General features: G+C 32.1%; 1 protein-coding gene across 1 annotated transcript; it reads left to right on the top strand.

Moving 5' to 3' along the window:
* The first annotated feature begins 4,452 nt into the window (after positions 1-4,452).
* On the top strand, positions 4,453-11,735 carry LOC134719912 (microfibril-associated glycoprotein 4-like). Its single transcript, XM_063582796.1, has 6 exons — positions 4,453-4,573; positions 4,877-5,005; positions 6,472-6,602; positions 7,948-8,044; positions 9,901-10,065; positions 11,433-11,735. The coding sequence occupies exons 1-6, from the start codon at positions 4,486-4,488 to the stop codon at positions 11,681-11,683; spliced, it is 861 nt and encodes a 286-aa protein (XP_063438866.1). The 5' UTR covers positions 4,453-4,485; the 3' UTR covers positions 11,684-11,735.
* The last annotated feature ends 9,401 nt before the right edge of the window (positions 11,736-21,136 follow it).

Here is a 21,136-nt window from a genome sequence, read left to right as displayed (position 1 = left end):
GAGAACATATGATGATCGAAGTCTTAGTTATTAATTAGATATATTCAATCATTTTTAGCATGCATTTTAGCAGTCCAGAACGTGTTGAAAGAGTCTTCGTACTAAGCTCAACAGTGTTGTCCTCTTATACCGTTATAACTGTTTATCGCCATTCATGTTTATGTTTTGTGATTATTGGCATAGTTCCAATACATATTCCATCATGTATCAATTGATATTATTGAATCTACATTTGAACGGTTCTCAAACCCTACCCTTATACAATTATCATACATGATGTGCGTACACATATCACATATAGTGTTTGCATACGTTAAGCTTGTATGCTTTAGTTTTCATTTTCATTTTCATTTTTATTTTCCTTTTATCTTTTTATTCTTTTCATATCTGAGTCTTGTCAATCCTTGTCAATATAAAAGAAACCCGATTAAGTTGTTGGGTTATTATAGAAAAATAAGAAGATGTGGTATGATAGCCAAAGAGGTCAATTTACGTGTCATTTGGTCTCTTGTGGAGAGTTGTCGCATTGTCAATCATACCACATCTTCTTTTTTACATTTACATAAGTATGTTATTGAATCAATACTTCCTAAAGGTATATATATGTTACAAAAGACCAGAGATCTGCTTACCTTGCAGAGCACATAGAATCACCCGGGATTTCATGTGAATTGTCTAGTCTTATGTGTTTCTATGAACTGTTTTGTCGACTATTGATTTTCATTGAGGCGTCATCCTGGTTTTATGAGTTCCTTCTCCACTTATGAACTTTAATGTATATTTAGTCACTTCTGCCTCTATTTTAAGATTAATAATGATTGACAGTTCAATCTGTGTAAACCAAATATCTGGCCTGCTTATGCAGAATAAATCATCGTCCTAAATATGTTTGAAGTATTTGTCACTGGAAGTAAATCAAAGAAAAATTTATCAACCAATCCGAGTTATTTTCAAAAACAAAATTCACTGTTCGTTCATGTAATCTTTTTGTGTCTTTTTTTGTGTCATTGAAAGTACAGAAGAACAAACTGATGATGTTTACGGACGGAGATCGATAGTTGCTTGCATCTAATATACGTCATTTTATCTCTGATGTATAGTCTAATTTACAGCAAAAAACAGTGAATATGCACGCAAGTGTTGCCACACGACGTTAAACAACCAAAATACCAATCAAGCATTTTAAATAGATAAATTAAATCTACATTTACATGTACAGCTAATCATATTTCTTGTTGATAAACTATTGAAAGTGTTCTGATAATCTTAAAATATATTGCATTTTCCGTACATTATTTTATATTTCGGTATTTTCCATAGACAATATTTTTGTCCCTCAACATATTAAACTAGAGGCTCTCAAGAGCCTGTGTCGCTCACCTGAAACAACCTGGGTTTTTTAATTCATATAAAAAGTAGATAAAATTTGGCTACAAGTTAACAACACTTGGCCAGAACCTCATAAGGAAAGGAACATTTATGCTATGTTTGGTTTCATTCAATTCAGTGGTTCTCTTAAAGAAGAAATTTGTATGTATTTCCCATAGGGTCCTATGTTAAACTAAGTCCCCCCTATGGCAACCATCTAACAAGTTTGATTGGCGACAAAGTAACAACACTTTGTCGGCATCTCATTAGGAACATTCATGCTATGTTTGGTTTCAATCCATTCAGTGGTTCTCTAAAAGAAAACATTTGTATGTATTTCCCTTATGGCCCTATGTAAAACTAAGTCCCCTGCTGGCGGCTATCTTGGATGATGGATCGGCTACAAAGTAACAACACCTGGTCAGCACCCCGTAAGGAACATTCATGCTATGTTGGGTTTCATTACATTCAGTGGTTCTCTTGAAGTCATTTGTATGCATTTCCAATAGGGTCAGTAATGTTAAACTAAGTCCCCCGATTGTGGCCATCTTGGATGATGGATCGGCAACAAAGTAACAACACTTGGTCAGCACCCCAAAAGGAACATTCATGCTATGTTTGGTTTTATTCCATTCAGTGGTTCTCTAAAATAAGTCATTTGTATGCATTTCCCATAGGGTCCTATGTTAAACTAAGTCCCCCGCTGGCGGCCATCTTGGATGATGGATCGCCTACAAAGAAACACCACTTGGTCAGTACCCCGTAAGGAACATTCATGCTATATTTTGTTTTATTCTATTCAGTGGTTCTCTAAAAGAAGTCATTTGTATGCATTTCCCATAGGGTTCTATGTTAAACTAAGTCCCCCGCTGCTGCCATCTTGGATGATGGATCGGCAACAAAGTAACAACACTTGGTCAGCACTCCATAAGGAACATTCATGCCATGATTGGTTTCATTCCATTCAGTGGTTTTCTAAAAAGGAAGTCATTTGTATGCATTTCCCATAGGGTCCTATGTTAAACTAAGTCCCCCGCTGGCGGCCATCTTGGATGATGGATCGGCAACAAAGTAACAACACTTGGTCAGCACCTCATAAGGAACATTCATGTCATGGTTGGTTTCATTCCATTCAGTGTTTCTCCAAAAGAAGTCATTTGTATGCATTTCCCGTAGGGTCCTATGTTAAACTAAGTCCCCTGCTGGCGGCCATCTTGGATGATGGATCGGCAACAAAGTAACAACACTTGGTCAGCACCTCATAAGGAACATTCATGCAATGTTTGGTTTCATTCCATTAGTGGTTCTCTAGAAGAAGTTCAAAATGTAAATTGTTAACGACGACGACGACGACGGACGACGACGGACGACGGACGACGGACGCCAAGTGGTGAGAAAAGCTCACTTGGCCAAGTGAGCTAAAAACGGCAAATTAACATCAGCTTCAATACTTTCAAAGTATATTAATTCCATTAGAATTTTCATTCATGTTAATTTTCAGGTTTATCAACAAAAACTGACATTTCCTGGAAAAATTTTGATTATTTTGATACATTATTTTATATCTTTCATATTTCTCTTTTAAGAAAGTGTCTTCCTTTAATCTTACCATCAAGTATACTTATATTATTCTTTGATAGTCATTTGTATTTGTTTAAAAAAAAATAATTTAAAATGTTACTTTGACATTTATTTCTAATGATGTCGGTACGGGGACGTTAAATCCAATGCTTCATGTCGACAAGGTATCGTACATTATGTATGTTTTAACACCTGCAGCAAATATTTAAGGGTTCTGTAAGCGACCGTCATGCAGAAAGACAAGCTTGAGTTGTTCCCTAAACATACAACAAACGTCTTATACAGCAAAAGTGGTACATATATCCAATGGAGAATAAAAAAAAACACACAGAAACACGCACACTGAATCTCAGCTTAAAAAAGTTGGATGTTAGAATAGGTGTCGGAAGAAACTGGGTAAAATGACAATGTTATATAGATAAACAAAAGACTACTACTGACATGCAAGCTCCACACCTCAATTATATCAGTTATATTTATTATTATTAAAAGAAGGAGATATGATCACCTATCAGACAACTGTCTACCAAAGTATAAATGAACTTGATGTACGCAACCGTACGGCATTCAACAATGAGAGAGGAAACAAACCCATACCATATAGTTATGTATTACAAGCATTAACATAAAGCAATATTATCAATCAAATTGAAAAACTAACGGTCTTTTTTTTTAACAAAACAATGCCGAAAAACAAATATGACAGATGTGAACCAACGCCGAGCACTGAACTGCAGACTTCAAACTTGAGACAGACACAAAAAAGAATGTTGCCTTGGGTGAAGCATGCTAGTGATTGGCCCCATAAACTGGAACAATAGTGTTACAGCACAACATATGAACACTCTATACAAATCAGCTTTAAAATGCCGAAAAGACATAAATACATCAAACAAAATCTGATCAGATGTTGCAAGGTATTTCTCCATCCCTAACAACAAAAATCACAAAAGTACAGATCTTAGAGTATTTGCATTGACTTTGTCTTACAGCTGGTCAATTATAACTATCATAAACATCATGGATCTAAGACTAAAATATCAATCGGTGCACATCTAACATCCAATCGATTTAGTTTAAAAACGTATGTCAAAAAATGACCTTATTCAATGCCAAACTGTAGGTACAAATATATCGACAGATTGAAGCACCGTGAAAGTGCATAAATATGTGTATACTATAAGTAATAACTTATGCAATTTATAAAGGTGTAATTCTACAACTTATCTATATAAAAAAAAAACACACGGTTCTATTTGAGATTGGATCTTTACCAATACTTATGCAATTTATAAAGGTGTAATTCCACAACTTATCTGTAAAAAAAAACACGCGGTTCTATTTGCGATTGGAACTTTACCAATATAGTTCCAAACTATCCCTTTGTAATGAAAACTAGATATTAGGAGTTTATGTTTATATGTAACATATGGAGCGTATTTAGTTACACGTAAATCTATCTATATAAAAAGTATCTATATAAAAATAAAGAATATGTAAATTATTTTCGAGGACACAGTTCAATAAGATATCATAATGGCTACATGGTCTGTGCTGTTGTTAACTGTGTTGGTTGTTAGTCATTCCTTTGCGGATAACTTCAATGATAAGAAATGCCAGTCTGGTAAAATATATTTTTTAAATTTTAAACAAGAAAATGTTTTTTATGTCGCGTTTAATTATAATTCGTTTAACTTAAAGACAGGAGTACAAACTTTTTGTACATACATTTCCTAGATATTTCAGTTTCCTGGAAACATTCTTTAATTCTTGTATATGCTTATAATAAAATTCCACAAAGAAGCCACCGTCAATTGTAATAATTAAAAATCGTATAAATCGTAACTATCAAGTATTTCCTTTACTAAAATGCACTAATGTTAGATTTACCATTTGAGTCGAAAAGGAAATTGCATTTTATTTGAAGGTGTGACCTTTCACGGCGATACAGCTGACAAAGTTGTAGAACTACTTTCCAATAATTGTGGATGTAAACAAGACAAAAAGTGCAATAACGACAATGAAGACTCGGAAGAAGATCAAGGACCATGTACAGGTAACATTTTTTAAAATACTTTATGATATTTAAACATAAACTAGAAAAAAAATGAATTTACGATTGTAACATGTAGTTTGCCGTTTTACTCGGCTGTAGGATGGCCTCGCTGGCCGAGTGGTCTAAGTATTCCAACTAATGTAACGATTACTATAGACAGTCAGCACTGAGGTTGTAAGTTCGAATCCCAGACGCGGTAGGAACACTCAACTACAATCTCAATTGACTAGGATTATCAGTTGTCGTACCATAAGGTCGACTGTATTATTCAGAAATTCTAGCTCCCTCCACAAATAAAAACTGACCGCCACGAAATAGCACAATAGTGATGAAACAGGGACTTTCTATACTAGTTTCTGGATGGAAGAAGTGTTAAAAAATAATTCATCAACCAATCACTCGACTGTTGATGTTATTAGACTCGGTTTTATTGCCCATTTTTGATTGACTTATTTAGACGTCCTTTCTAAGAATTATGTTGGATCAGTTTTTGATTTTGTACCACATTCCTGTCAATGATTACATCGATATTTGTAACAGTAACTAGAAAAAGGCTTCCAAGTTACTTTCGTACCGTTAGAAATATATGTGTATGTAAATACAATACAATGGGACTAAGATAGTGGTATTTGCTATTTTTTTGGGGGTGGGGGATGTTTTGTATGAATGATCTTCTATAAATACATAACCAAAGCACCCATTGGGATTGCATAATTAGTACCTATTGGAATATCCACTATTTGTTGAATCCAATATCAGTCTTCTAACTATGTTAACCGATCCAAAAGTCTTGGATTTTGTTTATACCCTTTTCGCTTTTTCTCTACTTTGATTCATAGCGGTTTTTCACTAAGTAATATTATTCGTGACTAACTACAAAATCTATAATAGTTGTTTAAATCCTTATATAAGTTATAATTTGAACACTAGACTCGTACCGTATAGTGTTTACTCATTATCAATCTTACAAGTCTGGCTTCTTTTTTTCTATTTTTTGTTTCTAAGATTTTACAATGTGAAGAAAACACCAGAATCGAATAAAGAGATGTAGTAGATTTTTCGATTGAGCATAAATATATAGAATTGTAGACTAAATTTTTTTTTAAACTTTTGATATTTTTTGTATATTTATTTACGCTGTTATGATTTCAATAATATATTATGGAGAAGATCTTTTAGAATTTTTCTTTCTAGAATCTGCATCCAATTGGCACCTCTGCTCACAGGCACTTGTCTCAGACTTTTTTGGGGTTATTTTATAAAGTTAATACTGTATATAAAAAAAATCTGATGCAAGTGCCTGTGCGCTGGTTGAGAAAACTTTATTTCAATATTTATTTAAGGCCATCCGAACTTCTTAATTACTTTAAGGTTGGGTATCTTAAATAGAATAAGAGTAACATCTGTTTAAAATTGTCAATTCAATCAATAATTTGTCAAATTCTATCTACATACATTAATTGTAGTTAAGAGACCGTCTGACTGTAGTCACTTGGATAAATCTACGTGTAAAAGTGGAATTTACAAGATTTACCCTGAAAAGACTTCCGGTTTCAAAGTTTTCTGTGAAATGGAGAAGTATGGCGGAGGATGGACAGTGAGTATAAATTAAATCAATTGTTTCAAAATTGTCTGTGTAAATATCTACCACTTTCATGAGATTTGCCTCACATAATATATAGTTTTTGTTTGTATTTAACAACGCGACCAGAAAAAGTGCAGAAAAGAACAAAAAATATCAAGAACAATTTTTAATCAAATACGACATAGAACTTAATTTGAAATTAAAAGTGGGAACCTGAAATTAGTAATGTTAACCTTAGGGATTAAAATACAAACTTAATTGCTAGAATCAGAAGTACGGAATCCTAGTCAACATTCGTTTTGAATTGAACTACAAGAATTGTGTTCGGTCAAATTGACACAAAGAAGTCTGGTATGTACCATGTTTATAACATCAACAGACAAGTCTTATAAAAGGTCATATATTTATGGAACTACTAGTATCAAAATTTAAAATAAGCAAAAATATTTATACCGATCTCTAAGAAAAAATATAAATCTGGCAAAATCAAAAGATCAAAGAAAGCAAACGAATGAGAAACAACTTTCGTATTCCTCACTTGGTACAAGCTTTTCCTTTTGCAGAATTGATTGATTGGACCTGGTGTTATAGCTAGCTAAACTTCTCACTTATTTCCGTTTTTTTCTGCAATTAGCAGACTATAGTAGACATAACCGGTACAAACATAATATTTTGCTTTATTTGTACTAAAGTCTCCTATTACATATACCCCGCTTCCATGTTTTTGAGCAAGCGGTTATGTGGATATTATTTTTTGCGTAACAGTTAATTTCGAGGTCCTCTATGAGGTCCGCGGTTAAACTTTGTCGATGTCTACTTAAATTTTTAGAGACAATGATTTGGATTTTAAAAACTAATGTTTCAAATGTCGGGTTACTAAATTGCATGATTAAAACAGTACTGTACATTGTCGAAAAATATAAAATTATTGTACTCGCTACGTAAAAGGAAAAAGGCTCGTTGATCTCCTAGCTTTGTTACCTGTAACTAAATCTCATACAACTAAGTTTTTGTATTTTCTGACAATTTACATAATATGGTATATATATTGACAACGACGTCAGGCATAATATTTAGAAAAGTAAAAAAATGAGGTACATGTACTGTTTTAGACAAGTTTCTCGTAAAATAAGAAAGTACAGTTTAGTGATGAATTTATCAGTTTTTACTGGTTAAATCCTTAAAATAGGATACAGCATTTATCATAGAAGTGCTAATAATAGAAATTTGATATATAAAGGTTCGTGAAAACATGGAAATCAATTTCAACCAAAATTCTGTAAAAAAATGAAAAATATATATATTGATAAGCTTAGTTATATTTCTTTTTAGATTTTTCGTTCAATTGGTTTTGTAGGTATTTCAGCGAAGGATGAATGGTAAAATCCATTTCTATAGAGACTGGGATTCGTATAAACGTGGTTTTGGTAATATGAAAGGAGAACATTGGTTAGGTAAGGACAAGAATTCAAAAAAATCATGCTTCTTTCCCAAAAAGTTCAATATATTCTTTTTCTTTTGGGGGTTTACCATGTAATAGATCTTGAATACCTCCGTCGCCAAATAAGATTTAATATACCAAGTCTTACATGACACCACAATTCAAGTAACATCACTAAATATTTATAATTTCTTTTATTGATATATAAAGATTTGAAAATCTGTTGTTGTACCTTTCGAATTATTATTACGAACGGAATAGCATATTCTTAATTTTTAAATTAAGGTTGTTTAGAGAGTTCGTCAATTAGGTAACGACCAATGGACCCTTATTTTTTTAAAGATAAATAAAGGGGCATTAGCTGCAAAATTCGTGTTCACCGATTTGACTCAAATTCTAATATTTTATTTATTATAATGTAAAACATTTTTCCAAACTATCAAAAGTATAAATTAAACAATTTACGGGACTTGATCGCAATAAGATGTAGCTTCGTTTCGTGTGAATTTAACCAAGATTTCATCTTATTAACTATCGAGTTGACCTTCTTTGACCATATAAGCGATGTAAACATGAACATAAATATAAATAGATTAAGCAACTCGAGCAATTGGATTTTTATAGGTTTGTTTTGTATTATAGATTAAAAATTTATGTTGTTTTTACCTTTATAAGAATATTTTTTGTGGATCGAATCAGTCAATCAAATTATTTACCTTTGTTTCACTTTCAATGTTGACCTTATTTTCCTTTAAATAACCGTACACGGACGATGCATGCGTAATTCTATCTCTTTCTACGGAGTTAAATTGGAGTTCACATGAATACGGATTAAATGTGGTCGAATTATTAACTTGCAAGTGAATAATTCTTTATCAATTTTTATTCGCTTAACTTAACAAAATTGAATAATTCTTAGTAGACGAAACGCGCGTCGGAGTATATACTAAATTTAGTCCTGGTATCTATAATGAGTTTATTTAGCTGAAAGATCAAATTATTATTTCACAATTTCACTTTCATTAATTATTGAACAAAAATTCATGCTTTAGTTTGGTTTTTTTTATATATCTCTTTGCCTGTGCCCCTTTTAAGATGTTTATTAAATTAAACATTATAGTAAGATACTGCAATAACATTTGATTTTGTCAGTTTGTGTCAGTCGTCATCTTTACACTCAATTCGTTGCTAGATAGATACGATGTAAAGTTCCTTCTTCGCGATTTGAAAATAAAATATATTCATGTTACAACGTAAGTTCAATCTGAGATAAATTCGGAGTGTCTATTAGTTTAATTAAAGCGTTTATAGTGTTTTGATGCATACCACAGCTCACTACTGTAGAAAGTTTAACACCTGGCTAATTGATTACCCTGAAAAGACATAGTGTATAAACAAATATGTTTTTATTGCATTTTGATCTTTAAAATTAATTAGACAAACTGGTTTTGACAGATAATAGTAGTATTGGGACTGCATCACAACACCGGAATTTTGAATACGCAGGGTCCGGTTTACAAAGGGTATTTTAACAAAGACTTTGCAGGGGGAAATGGGACTTTGATTATCGGCTGGAATGGAAAGGACACCGGTTTTTTCGGGGTCTGGTTTACTCAGATTTGACTATTATCTTACCTCCTAAGCTCTAAATATTGTCTTATCATTTAAGGTATTATATTTGCTCATCTATCTAAATCAGTAAATGACATACGGTTACCTTTAAATGTCGTTTTCTCTGTCTTTCGTTGATCGGTTTCTTATTGGCAACATTACTCCTTACTTCTATTTACATTTTTTTCCAGGCTAATTTGATTATAAAAACCACCATATTTTAGCTTGATTTTACAGTGTTATAGCATTGTGTTACAGGAAATGATCACTTGCATCAGCTGACTTCACAAGGAAAGTACATGCTTAGGATAGACATGTCCGACTTTGAAAACAGTGAGAGGCATGCTGTATACAGCAAATTCTCTGTTGGAAGTGAAACTTCAGGATATAAATTAGATGTCACTGGCTACTCTGGCGATGCAGGTAAGAAAACACTCTTATTATTATCAGTTAATCCCAATTCTAGGCTAAGGGGAAAACTATATCATATTAACCTTGTCCAATAAGAACATTCCGTCACGGAATTCTTTAGTACTACTGGACAGGATGACTTCATATTAGACAAACAGCTTGGCAGCTAGTGATAAGTTGAATTGGATAGCGTTTGTAAGATCAGTCAGATAACCTCTTCCTATTTTCCACTATATTAAATTACGACTAATGTCTTCTAAATGCGTGCATTCAAGAATATAATATGTACGCGTTTCACACTGACTTAGAAAAAAATATGTACATTCATAGCTAGCGCAATATTTTTTCTTTGTCCCTTTTTAACCGTTAATAATTATCCCCTTAACATGCTTTTGGACATTAACATAATAGGAGAATATCGCGTTTTTTTGGAAAAATTTCAAAAAGATATTAAAATGAAATTTTATAAGAGCATATTAAAAGTTTTTATACGCGTGATTTACTTACAATAATGGAAAGTGGAATGGGAAAACTGTTATGGGAAGAGCTTTATTGACACCAAGTTTCGTTTTGCCGAGATTTTGTTGACAATTTTGAAAAGAAACTGTGAAAAGTTTTAAATGAACTAAAAAAACATGATTTATAAAAGTGTTCAGCTTAAGTTATTTTAAAAAAAATACTTATAATTATTTTCATAGAAAAGAAATTTGAAGAACGTTGAAATACAATCCCAAAAATTAGAAAAAAAACCTTTCATGGCGCTTGGTTAAAAATCTATAAAATATCATCCTCTGAAATTAACTCCGTTTTAAAAAAAGAGTTGCACGGGCTTCCCTCTTTTTCAACTGGGTAAGAGTATAAGTGAGGCGTGTACAGTTGTAAGTTAAAGAAGTCTTTCCAGAACAGCCTTTATATGATAAAGTGTTTATATCATTTTAAATCGGGAGGAATGTTCATTGAAGATTTTTGTGGAGAAACTGCGGAAAGTTGGTAATATTTGTAGATGTTATAGCTAATTGAAAGCTATAAGAGAGCTATAACTGAAAGAGCATCTTCAATTATAGCTAAAGGGCAACTTAGGGTTCAGTAAAATAAGGAACAGAAGGTAAATCCAAATGACAAAATATTAACCAGAATCAGTAAGAGTCGACTAATGGCGAACAACATGTTTTGAGCAATACAAGTCTGTACAAAACAAATTATCATGTGACATTTCTAACTTGTGTATTGAAATAATTAGATTTTTTACCGAGTTAAAAGTGACCATAAAATTTATACCACAATTGCAGATCTTTTATGTGTTTACAAAGTTTTAGTCAACGTGATCATTATATTATATCTCATTATCCTAAATCAAAGTTGTATTACTATCCCTGTAGGTGATGCTATGAAGATTCACCAAAATGGACACAAATTTTCAACGAAGGATAAGGATAATGACGTATCTAATGATAACTGCGCTGCAATGTTTAAAGGTGGGTGGTGGTATGGTGGTTGTCATCAAAGTAACTTAAATGGCCTCTATCTGAAAGGAAGCCACAAATCATTTGCTGATGGTGTAAACTGGCTACAATGGAAGGGTTACAACTACTCTCTAAAGACAACAACTATGATGCTCCGCAGAACATAAACTGATATACATGCATGTGTAACTCCTGAAAAATAAATAGAACACATACTAATCTATGTCTTTATTGCAATTTATTATGCCTGTATCAAGTCAGGAATATGACAGTTGTTATTCATTCATTTGATGTGCCTTTGGTCTGATTTTGCTATTTCAATAGGGAATTACCGTTTTTAATTTCCCTCGAACATGGAGTTCAGTTTTTTTCTTCGGATTTTACTTTTTTAGATATACTCAGTCATTCAAGCATACCATTTAGCAGAAAAGACAGAACTGAAAAACCTGCCTGTCCTCTTAAATAACTCTTTATCGCTGGGATTGGGACTTTATTGTTACAGTATTGGTAGAGTTCCAATAAAGTAATCACATATCTGTTGATATTACCGAATCTACATTTGGACGCTCATTACAAACTTATTTCTGTTGTGAGTAGTTTACTACATATCATTATGTTTGCAAGCTTGTATGCTATAGCTTACAATTTTTTTCTTTTGACTTTTTATATATCTGTGTAGTGTCTTAAAATTGTACATCCTTTGTCACTAAAAAAACGATCAAAATAAAGGGTTATTATAAAAAGAAGATGTGGTATAAGTGACAACTATCTTTTATAAATCAAATGAAATAGAAGTTTACAACTATTATAGGTTACCGTACGGCCTTCAACAATGACCAAAACCCATGCCGCATATAGGAGTATAAGACAAACCTAAAATGGCAAATGTAAAACATTTCAAACAAGATATATAACATTCTATAGTGCCACATGTGGAGAATGATCGTTTTACCCTTCCGGAGCACCTGCCATCACCCTTAGTTTTTGGTGGGGTTCGTGTTGCTTATTCTTTACTTTTCTTTGCTTAGTCTTGCGTTATATTACTCTATGTTATTACGTCTATTTGTCGTTTTCTTTCCTAGCCATAATGTTGTCATATTATTTGCGATTTATGAGTTTGACTTCCCTTCTGCTATCTTTCGTTCCTCTTTAAATACAAACAATGAATACACCAAAAACGACAACAACCAAATTAGAGACTCTAAATTGGGACAAGAACATACTGAATACAGCTGGATTAAACAAGTTTGTTGGAACAATAGAAGACCGATGGTTTACTAATTTAGATTTATATACTAGAATTTTAGGGTCTGATATTCTGTGATTCCATATCATTTGACACGTCTTCTCAATACATTTAAGAAACTGGATCTGCTTTCCCTTTGATAGACCCTAAGTCATCCCCGTATTTTGAAAGAGTTAGTGTTCATCAGACGTTAGTTTTTGGAGTATTGCTCTACTGTTTTTCATCACGGTGTGTTTTTGTTTTGTTTTATGCGCTGTCTACACCATCTTTGAATTATTACGTAAGCCATTGGTCGCTTGATGATGTAGGAAAGATTGTATTTGCTACAAGGAAATATAGAATTGGAAACATGTTCAGAGCATGAGAAGATATCAAATACGGACAAAATTACAATATGGTAATTCAAGATCAAATTAAATACCATATAAATCAATACACAAGCCTTTACTGCCATTACTGGCTTATAGATGTACGAAGGTTTAACATGAGTAGCAATTTGACAACGCTCCATTCAAGTCACAATTTGTTAACATGTTTATATAATATCTAGTCGAATAAATATTGAATTCATGTACAAAATTATCGCCGGGTAATTAGAAAAAGATGTATTGCACTTGGACTGAATAAATATGTGGCACACAGGTACATTGGAAATCGGTTATTTTATTCTACCCAAAATCAATGTGAACATGAGTTATGCATCAATAAGGAGCTCCTTCAGTGCAGTGTAAATGTAAATATTTGTTTCAGAGATAAAATTTGGTGCGCTCTATATTAAAAAGAAATAGTCGTTCGAAGGAAAAAATCATGCTAACTACTTTAAAACGGGTAGTCATGACATTAATACTAGGGCGCACGACATTTTGAAACTGGCACGCACAAATTAAAACAAAACCTCGTGAACGAGACATTCAAACTTGTTGGTGTCGCATTTAAACTCACAAAGATACCCGATCAAATATCAAATACTTAATCTTTGTAGCCCTATTCACCAAGAAAAGTGAAGAGGGAACTACATATAAGTCTTGGCTTCTTTATTACCGTACCGAAATGATAACATCACTGTCATGTGCCTTATCTGACGCCATTAACCGGGGTGTAGTTGTTGTGCTCATCCTCATGATCAATTGGCTGGTGTACGATTGAAGGATACGAATTTTGTGAAGATTATGCAGTGTATTATACGCAAGAAAGATCGAATCAGTGGTCTCCGGAGAGTGCTATTTGTTGACAATAATTATGATTCGACTAGTATTACTATCAGACATGGGGCGAATTATATTGAAATGTAATGCATTATATTACAATAACTTTGACAAAAGCATGCATTAAATTACAATTACCGTTACATAAAATTATCAAAGTAAGGCATTATATAACAATTACTTTTACAAAGTTGTACATTGAATAATACTTTAAGTTTGGAAATGTTATTATTAAATGAAAAAGAATCAAACATTTTAAAAAACAAAACGAAGTCACAAAAGATTCTTGCATATGCAATTACTGTTCCATATACCTATAAAAATCAGGTATCAAGCAAAATGTCTGTTCAATTCCCAACACCTAATTGTTAACATCATAAGGGTTTTAAGGTATACATCTCTGTGTTTTCTTTAAACAGAAATTACCGAGATGAAGTTTAATTTTTATTTTATCTTATGTTTATCTCACTTTTATAAATATACATTTGTTTTATTAATTACATTCAAGAATATTTTTTGAGAATTTCTTTCCTAATTATATAATAAACAAAGAGCTAAACGTTTGACCAAGTGTCAAAATGGCGGAAAGATTGATTGTCAAACAACCTAATTAGTGTTTCTGACAATGATCTATTTTCTGTTAAGGCCGTACTTTAACCTATAATGGTTTACTTTTTAAATTGTTACTTGGATGGAGAGTTGTCTCCTTGGCACTCACACCACATCTTCCTATATCTAAATGATTATGTTCTTAATTGATTAATCTAGAAATCTTTAAATCTACTCTATCTAAGTCTCCAACAATCTGTCAATATGTATGTGAAAAAAGTGATTCTATGTAATACAATGTAAACAAATTTCTTAAGTAATGCATTAAATTACAATTACGTGTGATGCAAAAATTGCTGCATTACACATTACATGCAATAACATGGAAAACTGTAATTCATTACCATGCATAACAATTACAAATTTGCATTACCCCATGTCTGATCACTATTCGTGTTGGGATGTTGACAGAAGCACAAAGCGCTACATAATAGATTGTGCGCAATTTCAACGCTTTACTAACCATAAAAAAGCCTAAACATTGAATTAAAACACATTTTTGATGAGGTTTTTTTTATACAAATATTCCTACGAATCGAACGTTGTAAGGATTGGAGTACATAATGTTGTGTTATGTAAAAGATGTTGCCTCGACTTATTTTGAGACATTTGACATAATGTTTAATACTACGTTATGTATGTACGCTCGATGTATTGAAGGCCCATTGTTGGCCTTCGGCTGTTTTCTGCTATTTTTGTCGGGTTGTTGTCTTTTCGATTTATTCCCCATTTCCTTTCTCAATTTTATTTTAGTATGTTTATAAATCACCATGTTATGAAACAATTAGTTTATAATCAATATCATAAACGGTACCAATCTTACTGCACTAGATACAAATTTTGACAACGCAACAGGGATGTTCGACGCCCAAATATTGAAAAATGCTAAACATGTTCAAAAATTTTTTTCAAGCAACACCAAATAAGAAACAAAATGTGTAGCCATAGCTAGGCAAAGAATTAGAGCTTTGATGAGGGAAATATGTCATTCCTTAATTTATGATAATTAAGAAATTGTGTTAATCTTTATCAAGTACATAAGACGTTGATTTGTAAAGAGATCGCAAAAGAATGAATTAAAAGTAATGAATCAGGTTTTTTTCCGTTTAGAGTTTTCGGACATTTAAAAATGGAGTAAAAAAAATCGGATGCGATCTGATGTATACCTTTCTTTGTATTGTCAGACCATATTTGATTATGTGTATAACATCTCCATAAGAGACAACCATAGAATAGAGGTTCTGTAATTCATTGCAACCAATGTAATAAATTGTGTTAATCTTTATCAAATACATAAGACTTTGATTTGTATACAACTACAAAGAAGTAATATATCGGTGATAAAGTTCCAACAAACTAATGTAATCCAGTCACAATTAATATGTTTTTGTATTAGTTCAGAACCTCTATTCTATGGTTGTCTCTTATGGAGAGTTGTCTTATTGACAATCATACCGAATTTTCTTTGTTATATGTGTTGCTGTTTATCCTATTTGTTTTTCTTTCATTGTTTTCTACATAAATCAGGGCGTTATATTTATCATTTGAACTGTATCACACTTGTCATTTCGGTGCCTTTTATACGTGACTATGCGGTATGCATTTTGCTCATTGTTGAAAACCGTACTGTAACTATGTTGTAAACCTCTATTGCATTTAGACTCCAGCGTAGTTGTCACATTTAGAATCATATCTCATCTTTTTATTTTTATAATAACCCAATAACTTTATCGTGTTATCTTTTAAGTGACATATGATTGACAAGACACTTCTCAGATATGGAAAAAAAAAAAAAAAAAAAAAGGAACAAAATTGAAAACTAAAGCAGACAAGCTTAACATAGGCAAACATTATATTTTGATATGTAGTACATACAAAAGGAATGAGATGTACAGTTTGCGGTACACATCCAAATGAAGATTCAGTAATATCATTTTGTGCTCTATTTATTTGATTAACTTTCAATAATTATCTACATCAGTTTATATTCTACGGATCATCATAGTTGTTGTCTTCAGTGGGTATATGTGACCCTTCCATTGATACCAGTTAATATCTTAACCATAGGTTGTGTTTCTTCCTTTTCGTTAAAGGCCATTCAAGTTGCTATTATGGCATGAGTTATACCACCACCCACCCTTAAGCGTTACATCGTTGAAAACTTGTGTCCATTATGATAATTCATAGCATCTCCTACAGATTGAGTATATATTTTTTTAACAACGCAATAGCGATGGCGGATCATAAAGTTTAAAGCTGAACAACATTGTACTTTTTACTGGACAAAACGAGATAAACGATTGAGAGAGAGAGCATCACAACGAAACAAACAATAAAGCGTGTTATATGATGTTTATTTATATATATAATTCGGAGTTTAGTATGACGTCCATTGTCAAGTATTTTTGTTTAGAAACTACCTGGAGCACGTCTACGGTTGCGGAATTCCTTCGCTGCTTTGAAGACCCATAAGATGGCCTTAGGTTGTTATATCGGTTGTCTCTTTGTTTAAGTTGTTGTCTCTATAATTAGAAAAGCAACATACAGGTGTCTAGAAAATCAAGCTCGTAAACGTTACTCCGTCATGTTTATACAGTAGCGGATGGATTTAACCGAGACTACTATAGTATCAAACTTATCATCACTACCGAATTATCTCAACGACCAACATTTGGACACTTTTTTTATATAATTTGACTATTTTCCAAAAGTATAAGACGATTTTGTTTAACACGTTTAGAGTGAAATAATCTTTTATCGTGGAGATGTTATAAACATAATCAAGTATGGTCTGACAATACAAAGAAAGGTATACGTCAGATCGCATCCGATTTTTTTTACTCTATTTTTAAATGTCCGGAAACTCTAAACGGAAAAAAACCTGATTCATTATTTTAAATTCATTTTTTTGCGATCTCTTTACAAATCAAAGTCTTATGTACTTGATAAAGATTAACACAATTTATTACATTGGTTGCAATGAATTACATTGATTTCCCAGTTAGATAAAAACCGATAATTTCACATGTGAAATGAACGTGGTTATTTCACTTTCTGACGTCATACAATAATAGGCGTTGTCAAGAAGTTGATAACGTCGAAACAAAACATGCGTAGGAAAATATATAGTTCCTTACATTTTCTACATTAATTTCATAAATAGTGCAATTTGCCATTTAATCAAAAGTATAACTAATCGTCGTATTTAAATATCAAAAATTAGACAACGCAATATTTTAGGGTCTGGTATTCTGTGATGCCATATCATTTGACATTTCTTATCAGTACGTTCGCAGGATTGGCTCTATGGATGTCTTATAAAGAGCTGGACCTGCTTGTCCCTTTAGAGTCCTTTAATCATCCTTGTGTTTTAACGAGTTAGTGTTCTTCAGATGTTATTAGGTCTTTTCACTTTTCGTGGAAAGACCTTTTGTTTTTCTTCTGATTAATTTTGTTTTTCTTCAGTCGTCTGAGATACTTTTTTGTTCTACAACATATCAAATGGATGTTTGGGGCCAATGATGTTGTATAGTAATTGGGTTTCAAAACTCACCCTGTGTCACCGAACACTTATTCTTGAAGGAGTTATCTGCCTACGTCCCCTTTTTCTTTGTTATCGCTATATCTCTGAAGCCGTGAAAGATTTTAACAAGATATTTTCACCAAATTGTTTGTCTACTCCAAAGAATGATTTAGTTTATTATAACTGGAGTGATTGGATGACATCTTATGGGAGTTATTTCCCTTAGAAAATTTAAGATAGGCGATATGTTGGATAAATTCATACCTTATAAGTCGTAGAGGCCTACAGTCTTTTGATATGAAGTCTTGATACATTTGAAGGAAATTGAGGTCAAGGTCAAAGGTCAAGGTCATATTCTAAATTTTGAACTTTGCTTGTTATCGTTGGTAAATAGTTAATGATATGAAGTATTTGCCTAATAACTGTTTAAAATAAGGCGCAACTTCAACATATTTAAGTCGGAGTGTTTTTGTTATCCCTTTTATGAGTTTTCTCCCCTTATGTATTTGAAATTAGTATTTTTCCACAACCACACAGCTCAATGACCTTGTAAATCTTTTTTTTTTTTAATATATGATTTCGCTATATTTTTCTTAAAATGAAATTTATTTTATACTAAATAGAAAAATGAAATAAAAAAATGGGGTCACCGTTTATTTACGCTCACAAACTGCCTTCGAAAGAAGGATACATTTTTGTTTATGTCCTTTTTTTCTTTTGAACTAATACTGAATTAGCGGTAATATCGAAATAAAAAAAGAAAGAAATTACAGAAATCGCTTAAATTTTACAATTATTTAGTTTACGTACGGCTTATTCGAAACCAACAATTAAAAAATATAGGTCACCGAAGAGTTCAATAAGATTTTTCAATTTTAATGAAATAGCATTTTTTGCACCAAAGGAAGATAATTTGAAGCTTTTTCTATGATATCTTTATTTTAAAAGTTACCTGGGGCCAGCAAGAATTGATTTTTTTGGAATATTTTTTGTACCATGAAAAGTATTTACTACTCAAGGTAATAAATAAAATTTGTAATGAAAAATAAATGTATAATTTTTTTCTGAAAATCTTTTACCCGCGAGCCTCTTTAAGTCGAAGTCTTTTGGTTAACCCTTATAGGAGTTTTCTCCCCTTTTGTTTTTGAAATCGGTATTTCTCCACAACCATACAAGTGATTGACATGGGTCTTTTGATCTGAGATCACTGACATATAACCTTGAAATTAAGGTCAAGATCAAAGGTCAATTTGATGTTCTAGATTTTAACCTTTGCTAAAAATTCTTTCTTGTTCATTATAAAACAAAACAACTAAGTCTTTTGCATATACCTATTAATCTTATTTCTTTGTATATCAATTTGAGGTACCAAAGTACATCAACAAATTTCTAACATCGTTTTTTTTAATTTCATTCTTATTATCGAGGTGGAAAGACTTTTAATTGTTTTCTGAAGAAATTGTTTAAATTTATATCGAATTGTTATCTTGCTTTGCATCGATAAGTAAAGTTATTAGTCTCATACGCTATCCACACCATCTTTGAATTATTAAGTAACACATATCAGTCCCAGTTGGTCGATTGGTGATCTTAGAAATATTTGGTTCGTTTGAATGAGATATGGAATTGGAAATATCTTCCGGACAAGAGAAGATATTGAATACGGACACAAATACAGTATAGGTTTTCCAGATTTGGACTGAAACCGTATCAATCAATATTTTAGCATTTACTTCCATTGATTACTCTTTTATAGATTTAAAAACATGTGGTAAGTGTGCAAATTTTATAAACTCCATCCCATTTGTTAGCATGCTTATGAAATGTCGAGTAGAATTCCGAGTGAGTGTATGTGAAAATTATCGCCGGGTATTTTTGAATTGTTTTATTGTCCTTGGACAGATTAAATATGTGAAACGCAAGGAAATTGTAAATCTCTTCTTTTATTTTGCTCAAAATCAATGTGAACAAGAGTGGGCATCAATATAAAGCTAATCAACTGCTATGATATGCAAATATGAATATGTTTATACAGCCTGAGATAAAATCTGGTACGTACTATTTTGAAAAATTGTGCAAATAACTTTGAAATTCATGTGCACTACTTTAAACGGGTGTGTAAACTATGGCCACAATACTGGGGCGCACAACTTTTACACTCGTGTTCACGACTCGTAAACTCTTGCGCACGACGATGTTTTCCCTTTTGATTGTGAGTTTTCATGTATAATTGGTAACGTCTGGCTCTATTTTAAGATTTAATATTTGAAAGTTCAATCTGTGTAAACCAAATACTTTAAAAAGAGGTTAGAAAAAAAACAAAAAAGAGGATACAAGAAACAAGAAATAGATACTTTGATGTTTAAAACACTCGATAGAAGCAGAGATAGCACATTAAAATATAGAAAAAAATCACGGGAAAATATTCCCCTATGCTTCACAACTAAATGCAATCCCATGGTTAAACAACCAGGCAAAACTAAACGAAAGCAATGACACATTATTAAAAAAGACAAAACTGCTAAACAGATTTTTCAGAAACCACGCATTATAGAAGCAAAATATCTTGAAGGATATGCTAACATCATCAAACTCAGATAAGTCATTGAATAAAACAGAGCTAATACTGTAAACCATTCTTTGAAAATCTAGAAATACGTCATGTTTCATGCCCTAGTAATATCATTCAATATCTAATGTATACAATCATTAAAACTAGACTTGCAAAATACGTGTTAAGGGTACCTGATGAGGAATGCATTGGCCAAAAAATAATAGACTAGACATGTGATTATAATCATTTCAATCTATGATAAGATTCACTTAATCAAACATTCATATATACCAATACGGACAAATAAAGCCCCTGCATGGTTATTGGATTGGTCTGATATTTAATAATTTGACATATATAAATGTGTACTGTCTTAATTTTTTCAATCGGCATACACAAGATTTAAATGTAGAATAACCGTGTACCGTCTTACCTGACTGCTTGTTGTTTAAATAAATGAATTATCTCCCTTTGTTGGTCTTT

The sequence above is a fragment of the Mytilus trossulus genome, chromosome 1 (genome assembly GCF_036588685.1).
Source record: "Mytilus trossulus isolate FHL-02 chromosome 1, PNRI_Mtr1.1.1.hap1, whole genome shotgun sequence".
In the NCBI taxonomy this organism is placed as follows: Eukaryota; Metazoa; Mollusca; class Bivalvia; order Mytilida; family Mytilidae; genus Mytilus; species Mytilus trossulus.
This window is presented reverse-complemented; position numbering and strand designations above follow the sequence as displayed.

Coding starts and splice junctions, on each gene's coding strand:
- LOC134719912 (XM_063582796.1), top strand. CDS start 4,486: ATGGCTACATGGTCTGTGCTGTTGTTAACTGTGTTGGTTGTTAGTCAT. Junction 4,574..4,876: donor TGATAAGAAATGCCAGTCTG/GTAAAATATATT, acceptor TTTTATTTGAAG/GTGTGACCTTTCACGGCGAT. Junction 10,066..11,432: donor TGGCTACTCTGGCGATGCAG/GTAAGAAAACAC, acceptor CTATCCCTGTAG/GTGATGCTATGAAGATTCAC.